The sequence below is a fragment of the Lycium barbarum genome, chromosome 12 (genome assembly GCF_019175385.1).
Source record: "Lycium barbarum isolate Lr01 chromosome 12, ASM1917538v2, whole genome shotgun sequence".
Lineage (NCBI taxonomy): Eukaryota > Viridiplantae > Streptophyta > Magnoliopsida > Solanales > Solanaceae > Lycium > Lycium barbarum.
In genome coordinates this window covers 98,562,492-98,579,884 of record NC_083348.1, presented here as the reverse complement: position 1 = coordinate 98,579,884, position 17,393 = coordinate 98,562,492, and the positions used below count along the sequence as shown (strand labels likewise).

The following is a 17,393-nucleotide window of genomic DNA, read 5'->3' as shown; positions in this document are numbered from 1 at the left end:
AGATGGCGGTTCCACTTTTTTTTTTAATATTGGTTGGTATTTAGTTGGGGCCCACACTTTTTTTTTCCAGTGGAAACAGACGACGCTGCACGGACCCAATACTTTAGATTATAGTGTATATTAGTGTTTACTACCAATACAAAGTCTGCACTTTTTTTTTGACATTATTTTTTTTTTTTAATATGGGATTCATTTTTTAATATTGCTTGATTTAGTTGAGGCTCACACCTTTTTTTAATATTGGTTGATGTTTAGGTGGGATCCATACTTTTTTTTTTTTTTTTGTGTTGTTGACGACAAAGCACTGACGACCACGAGATTCATGTTTCTATACAGTAGTGTAGTAAAGTAATATAGAAGATAGAGAGATACAAATAGTAAGGTGGGTGACGTTTGGCGTAATTAATTAGATAGAGGTGAAGTAACAAAGTAATTGGTGTCACGTGATTATCACATGATGGTCCATATTAAAAGAGAGCATCATCATCATCATCATGATCAAAAAAACAAAGTGAGTGAATTTGTTAGGGTTTGAAAGGTGGAAGATGTGGCACGAAGCTCGAAGGTCGGAGAAGAAAGTGCACGATATGATGGACGCTGCTCGTAAGAGAGCTCAGAGACGCGCTATCTTCCTGGCTAAACGACGTGGCGATCCTCAACAATCCATTCAAGCTATCGGCTCTCGTTCTCGTATTTATCGCGACGACGCTCTTTATCACGCCACCCAGGATCACCAAGGCCTGTATGCTTTTTTCCCTGGATACACTAAAACATTTTTAATCATTAAAATTGGTTATTCAATTAATGATTTTGGCATTGTACTTGTTCGCTGATGCTTATCATTCTCTTTTTGGCCTCAAGTAGCATTACATAAACTTTTACATGCTTTCATGTTTGTATATCTATCAGGATACCTTGGAATGGGAAACAGGACATATTGATTGACAGGTAAACAACAACTACATACCCAGTGTATAGAATACCGATTGTCGTAGGAGATTTGGCTCGTCATATAATTGACGATTTGACTATCATCTTACAGATTTGATGGGCGTGCTCTTCTTGATTTTATTCGAGATACTAGTTCCCGACATCGTCGGGCCCCAGAAAGAACAGACGAAGAGGAAGAACTAGAAGAGTTTGTTAATTTTCAGCGTTATCGGGATTTAATTAAGCATCGGCGTAGAGGATGTCGGTACTTCTTTGGTTTTTTTTTGACTATCCTTACATTTTACTTTTCATTATAGGATACTTCTTTCTTATTAGGCATTTAGAAATAATTCTGGGAGACCATTCCACTGCCCGAGTTAACATTATGTATTGACAGTTAAGGACGAAGAGGGTATGGAGCATGTTAATCAGGAGATGGAGGCTAAGACCACTGCACTTCTTGGCTCTGACAGGTTCCTATTTTCTGTTGTTATTTTCACTCTAGGTCTTTTGTCTTTTAGTTGTCCATTTGTCCGCTCCCACTACTCTGCGAAGATAAATAGAAATGAAAGGGAAGAAGCAAACATTAGAGGTTTCTAAAATGAAAAATATTCTTGATGGCATTGTCCCAAAGTGAAAACGGTTTAGGTTCAATTATTTGATTCAAACTTATTGATCACTGCATTACAGATTTTGTGTAGCGTTGTGAATTTTGTTGAACTTTGTTTGTTTACAGTTGTGGTCTACAACTTAGTAACTACTATGTAGTATTTAATTACTTGATAGTCACTTTGTCTTTTTTGTTCAGAGTTGATAGTCAGTCTTGACTCAAAGATATTAAATAACTCTTTGAAGGAAGTGTTGTACAGTTTGGCCTTTGGAAAGAGGAACGCGACACTGAGGGCATGGGATGTTGCTCCATTAGCCCTCTGTGGGTGATATAGAAAGAGATAAATTGGACAGCGTTTGTAGGGGTTGACAATGATTTTGTAAAATTGAAATATAGCCTCTTGTGTCTTGCCTTCGGTGCACCCATGAGATTCCTATTTATATAGAAGATTGAGTTTCTAGTAGAGAACTATATCTTGATATAGGTTCTTTACTTGTTTTTTTTATTTTTTTTATGGTATCCAGGGTTTCCCCATCTTTAATAAAATTATTTAGGTTATTAAGAAAATTGAAGAACCGCTATTAAGAAAATTGAAGAACTGACTTCTTACTTTGTCTGTTAGTAATGTTCCTAGTAATGAAAATCACTCTGTGTAAAAAGTAAAGAGAACATTTGCGTGTAATTCTTATATTCTACAGCCCAGATGTCTAATATTCATCATGTTTGTGTGTTACATTTCCTGTTTAATATAATTTATAGTTTTTATTGACTCTCACAACTGGTACTTTTTTCTTCTCACCCTTTATCAGCTTTTGTAATGTGAAGGCAAAAATATACTTCTGTAGATGGGTATTATCATTTTGATACTTAATGAAATGTTCACTATAGAGATTATTAGTTGGTACAGAGTTGTGCTGGTAATATTTAGTGTCTTGATTGGCTTCGGCTGCAAGTATGTTGCGATTAATTGAAACTTGTTATTTGTTTGTGGGTTTTCTTGGTGTTCTGTGATATGACACTTTTCAACTCTGTGATACGACACTTTTCAACTCTGTGATATGACACTTCTCAACTGGGCTGTTACATTAAATAGTTTCTAAAATTCTTGGTATTGCAGACCTCAACTTTCTCAGCCTTCAGCGAGCAAGGGCTCGTATTCACAAGTGGGTTTCTCGTATGACGGAGAGGGAAAAGACGAAGCTCACTTTTCAGATGGCGAAGAAGATGGTGATGATGACGAGGATGATGATGAGGAAGAAGATTTTAACAGTGATGATAGCAACGATGAAGTGATGGAGTCAATTGCCAAAGATTATGGAGTGAAAAGGTATGGATGGCTTGTCTACATGGACAAAAAGGCTAAGGAGGAAGAAAGGAGGCAAAGAGAAGTAATCAAGGGAGATCCTGCAATAGTAAGTTGGCTTTATGTGGGACTTAATTGTTACTAAATTTGGTATACTGTCATACTAATCATACCTTTGCAGAGGAAGCTTAGTCGCAAAGAGAGAAGAAAGGCTTCTCAATTAGAAAGGGAGAGGGAAAGAGAAGCAGCCCGTGTTACTGGGAGTAGAGTTCTCCATCATGATCCCTATCGGTACTCTTAGCTCTTTTGCATCTATAACACTTACTCTTGTATACTAAAGAGCAGGTCAAAAGCCCAGTTGTACGACTTGTTCCCTCCCTCACTCTCTTTTTTTTCTCTTTCTTTATGCAGTGAGTCTCGACGAAGTCCAACATACGAAGCTTATTCACGTTCCAGAAGGTTTGTTATCTTTGGTATTTTATTTATGCACTTTTTACATGGCCAGTGGTCTGTCTAATGTTGGTTTAATCATTTTTTCCATCTGCACAGATCCAGGTCAAGGTCTCTTTCATACTCACCTCCCCATTCAAGGCGCTACGAACGTGGAGGAAAATCTGATGATATTTACCAAGGCAAGGAGAGAACTCCGAAGATAGAGTATATTACTGAATTTGGTGGCGCAGCTGATGAAAATGAGCCTAAAATTGAAGGATATTCTCCACCACCGTCTCCTGCGTCTCGAACTGATCCATTGAACCGGTCGGAGCACTTCACCTTTAATTCTTGCAAAGCTAGATTGGACAGTCTTTTCTCTGCTGCAGCTTTTCATCCATTTGTTAGCTGAGGAACTTAATGTGGTTTAGAATATATCACCATTTACACCTGTTCGAATAACTGTCAAGGGGAAGAGGGAGCAAGCTTCTGATCTGAAGCTCATTTCCCCTGAATTGAACCTACTTGATGCTGTTCAATTTGCATGATAACATGAAACAAGTCTTGTTTAAAATCTCACTTTTCTGCAGGCCATCAACTGGTCGTATTCTTGAGGCCCTCCATATAGATCCTGCATCTGGGGTATCTGTTGATAAGGATAAGAGTGGCCAAATGTTGAAAACACCGACAAGGTATGTCTTTTACACCTTTCCACTTTCTATCTATTTGACTGTTTGTTCTTTCCCTCCCACATGTATTTATTTTGTGCTTGTAAGTGTGTGAGGGCGATTAAATTCTCAATTTTGCTCTCCTTAAAAAACAAGCTAGTTACTTATTTGTCCTTTTTCTGGTCTTGGCAGTGCATCCTCAGCACTATCAAAGTTAAACAAGACAACTAGTAGCTCAAGCCTCTCTAAACAGCAGCAGGGTGAAAAGAAGGAAACACCTCAGGAGCGACTTAAGAGGATTATGAGCAAACAATTGAACAAACAAAGTATACATTACTTCATGTGCATCCGAGGAGTAAACTGTTTGTCTTCTGTAATGTGCTGCATGCAGCAATATAACAAGAATGAGGACCTCACGCCTCTTCATTTTTTTATTTGAAAAGATCTCGTCTCTCTTCTTTTTGTTTGATTGTGTGGGTCATATTGTTGCGTGCAATGTGTTGTACATTTTACCTAAAATGATGCCTTTTGCAGTCAAGAAAGATACAGCTATTGAAATTGCCAAGAAAAGAGAACAAGAGAAACAGAGGCTTGAAAAGCTGGCAGAGACAAGCCGAGTAAGTCGGTATCGCCGCCGAAGCCGTAGTAGAAGTTACAGCCGTTCCCCTCGAAGGTACTAATACTCATCCTTTTTGTTATACTGTTCTTGATGTGTAGGAGAGTTGAATCTGTCAGAAGTAAGCATTGTCTTGCCGGAGTTGTTGTGACCATTCTCTTTTTCTTGGTTCTTTTTCTTTTTGGTGGTGGGGGTGGAGTGGGAGTATTGGAGTGAAAAGGGAGTAAGCATTTGCTTACTTGAAGTTGTTTGTTTGTTTTCTTTTAAAACACATTTGGTGTTGTCTGATGAAGAAGTCACATTTGAGCTCACTGTAACTTGCATCTACTTGATGCCTTTCTAATGAAATTTGTTTACTTCACCCAAAAAAAAAAAAAAAAAAAGTCACATTTGAGGTCATAACAAACTCGAGCAAAATTGTAAGTAGAGAAAGTTGGTTTATTTGAGACTGCTAAAGTTTAGGAATTCCTATAGTTAAGACGGAGATTTAACTATCTAAGCAGTCCTTTGTTTCATTTGTTGGAGACCTCCTGAAGAACTTGTGCTCCTGAATAACTTCTGGTTCACTGTAATAATTTACTCCTAGATTTAGTGTGAATTGGCCATTAATTCCTTGTTCTTTTAGAAGTTAATTTTCTGATTTAAAGCTACATAAACATATTAGAAAATCAAGTTTTATGATTAAAAGTACTTCAAATGTTTGAAAAAATTTCTAGTCAAAGAACAAAATTATTTCTCCCCTATTAACTTAATGTCATGTGAAGTGGGATAGAGGAAGTGTCAAGGAAGTGGGAGAGAACATTATTGCTACTGCTTGCATTCTACGGGGAATGCAGATCAAAGTCATCGAACTATGTGGTTGTATAATTGTTGATTGATGCATTATTCTGCAGTTTCTGTTGACACACGGGCATGGATGTAGTGCCCTATTTATAATTTGAGTTGGACTAGTTGAGTTATGACCCATTGCTAATCTATATTGAACTAACCTACTTCGTCCCAAGCAAAAATACGGATGTATCAGGTAGATCAGTTCAATTACTTAACCCGTTTAACCTTCCCATTTGACCCCCACCCAGTTGACACTTGTAGTCAAAAGACTTCTCCAATCCTTCTGAAGCGTTTGGTTCCTCTTAACACTTGGATGATGTTTCCTAGTCTCTTGAACCTTAGTTTTTAGCACCGAAGAAGCTTCGAACATTGCCAACTAACAGAAAACATTTTTAGAAGAAAATTCCCTAGTTCCGCTGTCACATTGATGCTATTAGGCAACAGCTCATCTTGTGCTTCCCCACAAATCATTATCTGTTATGTATTACTAAATCTTTTCTTTGTCAGGTTATGCTTCAACTCCTACCAGTTCTTTGAAAGGAATCTGCTTCATTAGTTTGTTTAGTTGGCATTTCCATACTCTTGTAAACAGTGTTGATAACTTTTTGGATTTTGTTGGCTCCTTGACTCTTACTTGGCAGAGTTTGTAAGGTAGCATAGGTTTTGTTGGCTTCATGTAGCTATATGTTTGAAGCTTAGATTCCTCTCTGCAACTTTGCATCTACTTGAAGCCTTTCTGAATCAATTTGCTTACTTTACCCCCCCCCCAAAAAAAAAAAAAAAGGTCCGGTATTTAAATTGAACAATATTTAGCAGTGTTATTCTTCTGTTTGATTGTTTCTTTTTTTAAGATTTGGTTGACTTTCTCATCATATGTCTCTGCAAATTATTATCTTTCACTGCTAACTACTGAATTATTTGAAATGGGTGAAGGCATCGACGTAGCCGGAGCCCCAGCAGAGAAAGGAGTTCTCGTAGATATCGTTCACGTTCAAGGTCTCACTCACGGTCGCGCACTCGGTCTCACTCTCATTCACATTCACCTTCGCGTTCTCACTCTAGTTCACACTCTCTTTCTCGTTCCATTTCCCGGTCTCGCTCACCTCGGTGAGTTTCAATTGCGTGTTTTGCCATTTTGTTTTGATGTGCTAGATGACTTACATGAGCTCATATTGCAGCAGGAGGCGATCGAGATACTGATACTTCAGGCATGACTGGATGCATAAACCTGATCAAGGTGAACGAGTGTTAACTGTGTGCGGTATATAGTACTGCTGTATTGTTACGACTAAAAAAAATATTACTGCTGTATTGTTACTGGTTAACTCATGCTGAAGCAGAATTTGGGTTGATGGTGTGATGTTTTATTCCTGTGTTGTGTTTATTTGTTTTTGGTTTCTTCTAAATTTTTAGAGGATATTTAGCGTGATAATTAAATTATTTGAGCTCCTTTAGGATAATGTATCAATACCAGAACTTGTGCCTGTTACATGTTTTACCAAGTGAATTACCAAAAGCTGGAAAAAGATTTAGCTAGCGAAAGAATAGATTTGGATGAGCTTGAAGTTCTACAAGCATGCATGCATGTATAAATCAAGATACTATCGTTTTTTTAGGTAATTATCTGAAATTGCCCAGTGCGTGTAGATGCAACACGCCGCGCAAACTAGTTTGCGATCCTCGGAGCTCTGGGAATAGAGTATAGCTCCGGGAACTAAGCATAGCCCCAGAATAAGAAATGTTAAAGATACAGGAGGTTGATGTCACATGAGAACGGTGATGTGTTTAAAGGATTTACCCAGGTTAGAAAATAGTTGGAATGACGGTGGTAGGCTAAAGTGCATTATGATCCGATCGATTGCATCTTTGTCATGAGGATGACGGAGTGGCACCCCTTTGAGAAATGGAAAAAGGTTTAACTGTCATAATTTTTTCAAAACAAGAACTAGATGAGATTAGGTTAAAAGCTTGCAGACAAAAAAGAAACAACGTGTAGTATCTTGTAGTAATTCAGTGCTTTGAATCTACTAGATAAAAGTCATAACAAAAATGTCACAGTTTTGGCCTGGAAGACAGGTAGCTTTCCCTTTGGAAGAACAAACGAAGAGAGGAAAGTCCTAAAATTTTAATATTCACGCCAGTAACCTCGATATAATATTGGCATTGTAATGATTAAAACTAGTTGTAAATGATGTTTAGAATGTGACCTGCGGTAAAATTATGTTTATATCGTTAACGACGCAAGACCATTTTGAAGGTGGCATCAACCTAACGATATATCGGATAAAGCAAGCGTAGATCGCGCCATTGGCAAGCGAAGATGTGTGGTGTTTGTTAATGGGTTGACAGAAGGACATGGGGAAGGGGTGTGTAGTTAGATATTTTGGATCATATTGTCGGACTGGAACTATTGAAAAATATTGGAGACTGTAGATGATTTTATTTGTGTGCTCGTGCCAGCCACGAATAACCTAAACCAACTCAGCATCAATTTCTGATAACTATATGCTTGATAGGACATCATTGGTGGATTTAATTACTAACTAATATCTCTGTCTAACAATCAAATGATTCAGACTAATCCCTTATCGTTTGGTTTTGCATCTTCACCAAAGCATAATGAGTTGATGAAATTTGTAAGACTCTTTCTTATCCACAAGATATTCCTTTTTGCTATAGTTCGTTCTTTTTTTGTTTGAGTAGCTTTCCTTTTTCATTCTTTCACAGCTGTAAATCAGAAAGAAAAGGGACAATGTAACTGCATCTCCCCAGCACATAATGTGATTTGTTTTAGGGAACCTTTACTCTGATTTGAAAACTTTGCTTTATTCCAATCCGATCAAGAGCAAAGTATCACTGTGATCCCCATTAATCTAAACGAAGGTGATTCCCCCTTTGTATAACTTTAGTCTTCTATTCTCATACAACTTTTATTTGGTTCCCACAACCTTTGAGGTCTAGGGCACCTATCACGATTTAGCTAGTCATCTCTTTTTCTTTTCAAGGCTAATGACAGAGACTTGGCTTGTCATCTAGAGAGGCCTTTCAATAGAAGATTAAAGAACCGAGGGCAACCACCGAGTCCGGAGCCAAAACGGCATATTTTTACAGCAATTAGACCAAAATAGGCTGTCTTTTTTTTTTTTTTATACCCAAATGGGTATTTCGTTGATCATTCAACGAAATACCCCAGTTACTGTTCATATCAGCAACTCTTTTTTTTTTTTTTTTGCTATTTCGTGGATTGTTCCACGAAATAGCTTTTTTTTTTAATTTTTTTTTGCATTTCGTGGAACAATCCACGAAATAGTTTTTTTTTTTTTTTTTTTTTTTTAATTTCGTGAAAAAAATGATTTTTGTTTTACATATCATGACACAATCCACGAAATAGATGTTTTTTTTATTTTATTTCGTGAATAAAAAAAGAAATAGGAAATTATAATTTTTTTTTTGTTTTTGCATTTCGTGTATTAAAAAACGAAATAGGATAAATTTTTTTCTAATTTCGTTCGTATAAAAAGGATATATATATATATATATATATATATATATATATTATTTCGTGTATTAATGAAGGAAATTGATTTGTTTTTTTATTTTTTTTGCATTTCGTAATCTAATGAACGAAATAGGTTTTTTTTTTTTTTGTATTTAGTGAATAAAAAAACGAAATAGGAAATTATATACATATATATATATATATATTTTGCATTTCGTGTATTAAAAAACGAAATAGGAAAATAATTTTATTTTCATTTCGTTTATATAAAAATGAAATAGGAATATATATATATATATATATATATATATATATATATATATATATATATTTCATTCATGTACCAATGAAATATTTCGTGGATTGTTCCACGAAATGCAAAATAAAAAATAAAAAAAAAACATATTTCGTGGATTGTTCCACGAAATGCAAAAAAAAAAAAAAAAAAAACAGTTTTATTTATATTAACGAAACTGTTTTATTTTTTAATTTAAAACTATTTTTTTTTTATTTTTTATTTTGCATTTCGTGGAACAATCCACGAAATATAAAAAAAAAACAGTTTTTTATATATTTTTGAAATTGATCTTATATATATATATATTCCAAATTGATTAAAAGCCATTTTTTAATTTTTTTAAAATATATTTTTCAAAAAACTTAGTGTTTAACTGTAAGGTTATTTTAGTCAACTTTATATATCGAGAAAATTAGTCAGCTTTATTTTCAAAAATTGAAACCGCAGAAGTGAAATTGACATTCACAGATACATTATCCCTGGATTTTTACGTTGAAATCTATTGCGTATCATCATCTTATAAGTAAATAAAACTGAAAATTTCATGCCAATTTGGGGAAAAATTGAAATTGAATGTGATAAAAGGCGTTTTTTTAAAAATCGGCTCGGCCAAACCGCCTTGCGGCTGTTTGTGTGCATAGATCTCGGAAAAATGCCCAAAATCAAAAAAAAAAATCGCGTAAATCGGACGTCCGAGCGCAAAGTTATGACCATCTAAAGTTTGACGACTTTACAACTAGTTTTTCTCCCTATATTTTTTAGAATTATATTTATATTTAAAATAAAGTTATGTCTTGACTTTACAACTATTTTTTTTTTCGTTTATTAAAAAACGAAATAAGATTTTTTTTTATTTCGTGAATATATAAATGTTTTTATAAATGAAACACAAAAATATATATATATTCATCCTATTTCATTGGTACATGAATGAAATATATATATATATATATATATATATTCCTATTTTTTATTTTCCTATTTCGTTTTTTAATACACGAAATGCAATATATATATATATATATGTATATAATTTCCTATTTCGTTTTTTTATTCACTAAATACAAAAAAAAAAAAAAAAAACCTATTTCGTTCATTAGATTACGAAATGCAAAAAAAATAAAAAAACAAATCAATTTCCTTCATTAATACACGAAATAATATATATATATTTTCCAATTTCCTTTTTATACGAACGAAATTAGAAATTTTTTTATCCTATTTCGTTTTTTAATACACGAAATGCAAAAACAAAAAAATTTTTATAATTTCCTATTTCTTTTTTTATTCACGAAATAAAATAAAAAAACATCTATTTGGTGGATTGTGTCATGATATGTAAAAAAAAAATCATTTTTTTCACGAAATTAAAAAAAAAAAAAAAAAAAAAAGCTATTTCGTGGATTGTTCCACGAAATGCAAAAAAAAATTAAAAAAAAAGCTATTTCGTAGAACAATCCACGAAATAGCAAAAAAAAAAAAAAAAAAAAAAAAAAGAGTTGCTGCTATGAACAGTAACTGGGGTATTTCGTTGAATGATCAACGAAATACCCATTTGGGTAAAAAAAAAAAGAAAGACAGCATATTTTGGTCTAATTGCTGTAAAAATATGCCATTTTGGCTCCGGACTCGCAACCACCACACGAGCGGAGAAAAAGGGGTACTATGTAGTAATTTCTTTTAGATTATCAGTCCATTTTTTTAATTCCACAGTGGAAAAGCCAAAAAAATAAATAAAAAAAAATGGAAAAATGATTCCTCTTTTGCTTAACTCCATAACAAGTTTTAAATTATGACCCTTTAGACATATCAAAATTGGTTTCTACCAATGTACGAGTAGGATGTGTTAGCAATCTCGAAATTGACAGCCACTATAGACTTACTTTCGAAATCTTTTCTGTAATTATCGTTAACTAATATTGTTATATAATTAGAAACTTTTCTTCCCAATTCCTTTACTTAATAAAACATCATTTTGTTGAGTTGTTTTATATTACCCTACTAATCTCGGCTGGTTTTCTTTCTAATATGCTTTCCCATTAAATAAATATGTAATCAATTGCTTTCTGGAGGATCACCTTTTATCTAAGCCTTTCGTATGGTTGAGCCTGTGACTTTTCTAATAAAATAATCAAGTAACCAAGAGCAGTCCATATTTTCCGTAAAACTTCTGTTAGGCTTTTAAGGACCCATTGTTCCTACTGATAGTATTTAATTTTCTATTGAATAGGTTGTTCCAATAGAGCCTATGAGACTTCTATTCTTGATTAAGCAATTAGTTAATTATAGGACGGTTGACGAAGCACATGCAAGGGTGAATTACTTTAAGATGTTTTTTTCTTTAATTATTTATTCAGTAATCTATATTGTGATAAAGAAATATAGCAAGTGTGTTCGAGTCCGCCATATCACATGATTCTAGTCGTGTACAAATGCGACCATCTCTACTTGATTATGTATCTATTGATTTCCTTTTAATAATGAGTTGCCTCAAAGCAGTGGCGGAGCCAAAAAAATTTCTAAGGGTATTCAAATCTTAAAGTAGTAAATAATTAAAAAAAAATGGATGTGTGGGTGCACATAAAATTTTAAATCTAACTACCTAATATTAGCAGGCATAGAAAATTTGTTGTTCTATTTTAAAAAAAAAATGTTTTCCCATTTTAAAAATAAATTTATTAAAAAATAAGATCATTATTCTAAAAGCCATGTATTGTGACGTAATTCCAACCATAGAATACTCCATTTTTTATTAATAAAAATAAGTAAATGAAGCCAGCATTTGGTCTGTCTCGAGCAAGTAGGGGATCAAACCTGCAATCTTTAGGGCATTTTGGACACCCTTAACCGTTGGACTAACTCCTTCTTTGTTTGAAGGGGGTTCATTTTACCATATATCCAGAAATATAATAAAATTTTACTTATATACATAGTACAATTTTCTGGCGACAAATGTTCAACCTAGTGCAGCTCTGCCCCTGCCTCAAAGTACTTGAACTTAGGATCTTTGCTTACTTTGGTAACTTGTCAGACACATCCCATTTGAAAGTTTCGAGCCTCTTTGGATTAGTTGATTAAAAGTAGATGATAACTATCAAGTACTAAATCTAATTTTATAAATAAACAGTTACATATTTGGATAGAAGTGTTGAAACTGATAATACCACATTTAGTGTGTTTGGTAAACCGATGTTGATAATTATTTTATGATAAAATGATTAAAATGTCATTAAAATACTAGCAAAAAAAGTTAAGGATTGTGGTGTACTAAAACGAAGCCTTAAGGGGTTGTTTGATTGCTGGTAAGTGTTATGCAAGTATTAGAAATGCATGAATTAATTATGCAGTTATGTAGGGTTTAATTATTCCATCTTCTATTTTGCATAAAATAATACATAGATTACCCCATGATAACTTATACATATATTAGTTATGCAGGATTGTAAACTGGTAACCAAACACTGTATACTTGGTGTGTTGAATTTTATACATAGAAACTAAACTTCCACCAAGCATAGTAGTTATGCGAATTTTAATACATGGATAATTCACTAAGATTAGATCACACCCAATATATTTCCCCTTGAAAGATACAAATTAAAAGTGGTCGAATTATATTCATCTGTCTTTACCGATGAGAAAGAGAAACATGCTTGTTAACTAATAATTAGGCCAGGGTGACACATATTTGGCAATAATTTCAAATCATTCAATAATGAAATGCTCTCTACCCTAGTACTTACGTGTGAATTAATCAATTATCTCATAAATGATGATATTGAATAGGAAAAGCAACGTAACATTGTGATAAATCACAATCGTTGTACTTCAGAGTAGAGGCAAATGAATGAAGTGATAGAATACCAATCAAAGGTTAAGGGGAACAAATATGTATAGGATTTGGGAGGACAGGGTAGCAATGGCTCCCACTATTGTTCCACAAGCTGGTTTCAAAATGAAACAAGGTGATTTTGGTCTTTCTAAATGGGCCCCTATGGATAATGCATGGCCATGTTAACACTGAAGTTTTATCTTCTTCTTCCAAATTCTTTGCAAAGGGTTTTGTCTTGTCTCCTTTGGGTTGTAGACCTTGACTACAACTTTACTTTGTGAAATTTCATGGATTTACATAGTTCATAGTAGCATGAGGGCTGTCGAATATTTGCCTTCTCCTTTTGTCATACAAATCTAGCTAATCCACTACTCTTGTTTTCTAACTGAATTTGTGTTACGTTAGATATCATTTGCTGCTTTATTTGGCTAAGTGATATATATGTAAGACATCCAAGCAGATAAGAGATCCTTGGCTTAATTAGATCTCACCTTTACCCAATAAGCAAGAAAATACTTCACGGGCTTGGTTCATAACAATAACAATTAAGTAAAGATAGATTTGGAGTTAGAAAAACGTAATGGTTAAAACCCGTTATTCTAGTGCTAGTTTCAATTTAATTAGATATAGTAATTTTTTTTCTCTGTCAATGTATATGGTGTCCATCCAATACCATTAGGATATGATAACAAAAGAAGAGGGGAAAAAGTGAAGTCATGAAGGTGACACATCCGTAAATGAAGAAACGTAGAACTATTGAGTAATTTGGTTGCAGTGACTTCCAGGCCATGCAAAGCTAAGAAAAAAGTGTCCAATATTATATTTTACCTTTCCATTGGTTTAGCTCACAGAAAGAATTAGCGGTAACGGTATTTTGTCAATTTCAGGTTTGCGAAGAAACGTGAGTTCACTTTTGTCCATTTACCGATGAGCAACCAAATCGTTGACTTTAATTTACGTGCCTATCGACCACATGATTGTGGTACCCAAAAATCAACTTCAGTATTACGTATGATTCAAGACAACATGCCCCGCACGAAAAGAGGTTTTTAGTGGCAATATATTTTCCTTTTAGCGACAATAGTTATTGTCATAAAAACATTTACCAGCAATTGATTAATGTCATTAGATCCAAGGCCGCTAAAGCTTTTAGCGACATTTATTGTCAGGGCTAAAGTTTTGTATTGCCGGTAATAATTGATTCTAAAATATAATTAGCGACAAACAATTAAATTATTGCCGCTAAAAGCATATTTTGTCGCAGTGATATGTATGAATATACATCATCTGTTAAAGGATTTAACTTAGTCAAACAACTATTCACCTTTACATGTTGGATTATACTCTCTTGGTCACCAAACTTAAGCTTTCACTGCATATATCCAACTCTTATTAAGCACTAATGGGATATGAACATATAGCTGCAACATTCAAATTTGGCAAAGAGCTACTAAGGGGTTCAATTAAAATATTGGTCATCTGGATACATTTGCAAAGCTTGTAAGGACATTTTGTAAAAAGAAATTCGCAAAAATCAAGTTTTCACCTTACATTACATGGACATGTACATGCTAGCTACATGTCTAATCTAGAGCATGTCTTGTACATAAATTTATAAGTATATTATGTCTACGCGTGTTTCATGATTTAGATAGAGTCATAATACAATGAGCAAGGAGAAAGTATATATATGGTGCCTGAAAAGACATTATTGATAAATATAAGTAACACCAAATATCTTTCTCTAGATGTGAATGATTCAAAATAATAAAAACTATTTAAAATGGTACCCGACCCATTATTCTTTTCGTACCCTTTGGGTTTTGCATCTTCGTCAAAGCAAAAGAGGTTGATGGAAATTTTCAAAGGAGAGTACTCTTTAATTTCTTACCCAAAAGCTGTTATCTTTTTTATTGATTATTATTATTTTATCATTTTAGGTACCTTTCATTCATCATTTATATTTCAAAGTTATGATCAGAAAGGAAAAAACGTAATAGCATCTCTAGTATATCTCCCGTGCACAAACGAGATCTATATATTTTAGCAGATTAACTTTACTTTGAAATGAAAACTTTGCTTTATTCCAATCCGATCAAAAGCAAGGTATCCCATAAATGAAATGAAAGGGATGGCCATTTGTAAACTTTAATCTTCTATTCTCATAAAACTTTTATTTGGTCCCCATACTTTTTACTTATAGGTTTGTACCTATCTTTTCTTAGGTAAGACATCTAGATAGAACTTTCATTAGATAGATTAGAACAAAAGGCAATCACCACACGAGCGGAGCAAAAAGAGTACTACTTGTATTTATTTACTTTTAGATTATACGTTCCATTTTTTTTAATCTCATAGTGGAAAAGGAGTCCATCAGAAGTTATCAAGTTTGGGCCATTGACATTGCCCATACATATCAAAGCTGGGTTCCACCTACAAGGCTCTAAGATGTATTTCCATACTCTTGAAATTGACAGCCACTACTCCAACTAGCTAGGTTAGGAAATATTCCTAGTATTTTTTTTTTAATAAGTGTGATGTCCGGATCATTTTGAGCTCATCTTTACTACTACAATAGGTAGTTGATTTTGAACCTTTATCAACATCACATCTAAAAGTTTAGGAAATTAGCCGGAGAGAACACACTTTATTAACTTAATTATGTATTCAATACACCTCCTTATGTGCATGTCTAATTCTTTCAGGGAACACACTTGTATTTTACTTAATTATATCTTTAACAATTGCTAGCTTCGACCAATAGCGGGTATTACATAACTCGACTCACAATGACTTTGTCTCTGCTGAGATTTAAACCATGATTCCATTCATTATCACCCGCTTCGCTGACCTTTAGTTGATTTTTATGTAATCATTGTTATTATTGTTATAATATTCAGAACTTTGCGTCAGTACTTGATAACACATCATTTGGTTGTGTTGCTTTATGATGTCCCTATTAATCTAGGCTGGTTATCTATCTAGTACTATGTTCACATTAAATCATTATTATCTAAGCAAGTGCTTCTTGATGATCCTTAGATGAATACATTTTATAGTAATAAATTGTGAAGTAACGAAGCGCAATCCTTATTTTCCGAAATCGACTTCTTAATATATATATATATATATATATATATATATATATTTTAGGCTTTCCATGTTACGGCTCTCCTGGTATGGTCAATGATAGATTTGTTCCTACAGAGCCAAGTTCTCTTGATGAAGCAATTTGTTAATTATAAGCAGCACATGGAGCTATAGGAATTTTCTATATAATTTTCGTCTTTATTAATATTAAAAAAGTTTGGGTTTGTGTTAAAGGTATACCTACCAAATAATTCATTATTGTACGAACGCGACTATCACTAAAACCGTCTATATTAATATATATCATTATTACAGAATAAGTTAAGTCCTGTGGATTCAATTAATTTAACAAGATATTTACTTAATTTCCCTCTACGACCACCTCAAATCCCCCGGAGTCCGAAGCTTTAAGATCAACATTGTACACAAAGCCATGTTAATGATTTAAGTTGTCCAATTTATAAGTTCACTGTCTTTTCCAATGAGAAATTGATGCATTCCTGCGAACTAAATTGACAAGGGTGAAATATATTAATTTGGTCATATTTTCAATAATTCGATCCCTACTGAATGAGAAGTTCTCTAGCACACATGTATAGCTAGTTATCTTACGTGTGTTAATCAACGGCATCACCCAAATAACAATTTAATAAGAAAAGCAACGTAACATAGTGAGAAATCGCCATCTTTAATCGTTGTGGCAGTTAAGGGACAGCATTTCTAAAGGCTCCGTATGAGGCATGGCAAATGAAGGAATTGTGATAGAATGACTAATCACAAGTTAAGGGAACAGTAGGGTTAGATCTGGGGAGGACAAGGAAGCAATGGCTCCCCACTACGGTTCCACAAGCTCACAAAATCAAATTCTTAGTGGACCCCCTAATGCATGGCCATTAGATCGACTCTTAGAGGCGGATTCAGAATTATAAATTATAAAATTTGAATCCTAGGACAGAATCGTTTACTGAATTTGGAATAGATTATTTATATATATTAAGTAGACTTCTCAACACAAATACATCATTTGTACCAAAATCACTGGATTCTGCCGAATTCATAAATTGTATTAGACATCCACCCTGAGTATTCGTCCTCTTCTTCCAAATAAAAGAGTTTTCTTTGTCCTCTCTGTGTTATAGATTTTGACTACAGCTTTGTGACATTTCATGGAATCCCATAGCTTATGGCATGACTCATGAGACATAAGTGCTGCTTATTGAATATGACGTACCTGCTCTTCCTATGTCCTACAAATCTAGCTAACTCCATCCTCTTCTTTTCTAT

General features: G+C 33.8%; 1 protein-coding gene across 3 annotated transcripts; it reads left to right on the top strand.

Moving 5' to 3' along the window:
• Positions 1-482: 482 nt before the first annotated feature.
• On the top strand, positions 483-6,879 carry LOC132625019 (uncharacterized). Of its 3 annotated transcripts, none has more exons than XM_060339786.1 (13): positions 483-742; positions 910-948; positions 1,043-1,191; positions 1,328-1,403; positions 2,658-2,952; positions 3,025-3,134; positions 3,255-3,302; positions 3,393-3,602; positions 3,866-3,967; positions 4,136-4,269; positions 4,478-4,616; positions 6,324-6,497; positions 6,572-6,879. In XM_060339786.1, the coding sequence occupies exons 1-13, from the start codon at positions 546-548 to the stop codon at positions 6,588-6,590; spliced, it is 1,692 nt and encodes a 563-aa protein (XP_060195769.1). In that variant the 5' UTR covers positions 483-545; the 3' UTR covers positions 6,591-6,879. The 3 variants fall into 3 exon arrangements, 2 of the variants coding, with proteins under 2 accessions (XP_060195769.1, XP_060195767.1); XM_060339784.1 differs by having other exon boundaries at positions 6,569-6,879; XR_009576611.1 differs by lacking the exon at positions 6,572-6,879 and having other exon boundaries at positions 4,136-4,298; positions 6,324-6,459.
• The last annotated feature ends 10,514 nt before the right edge of the window (positions 6,880-17,393 follow it).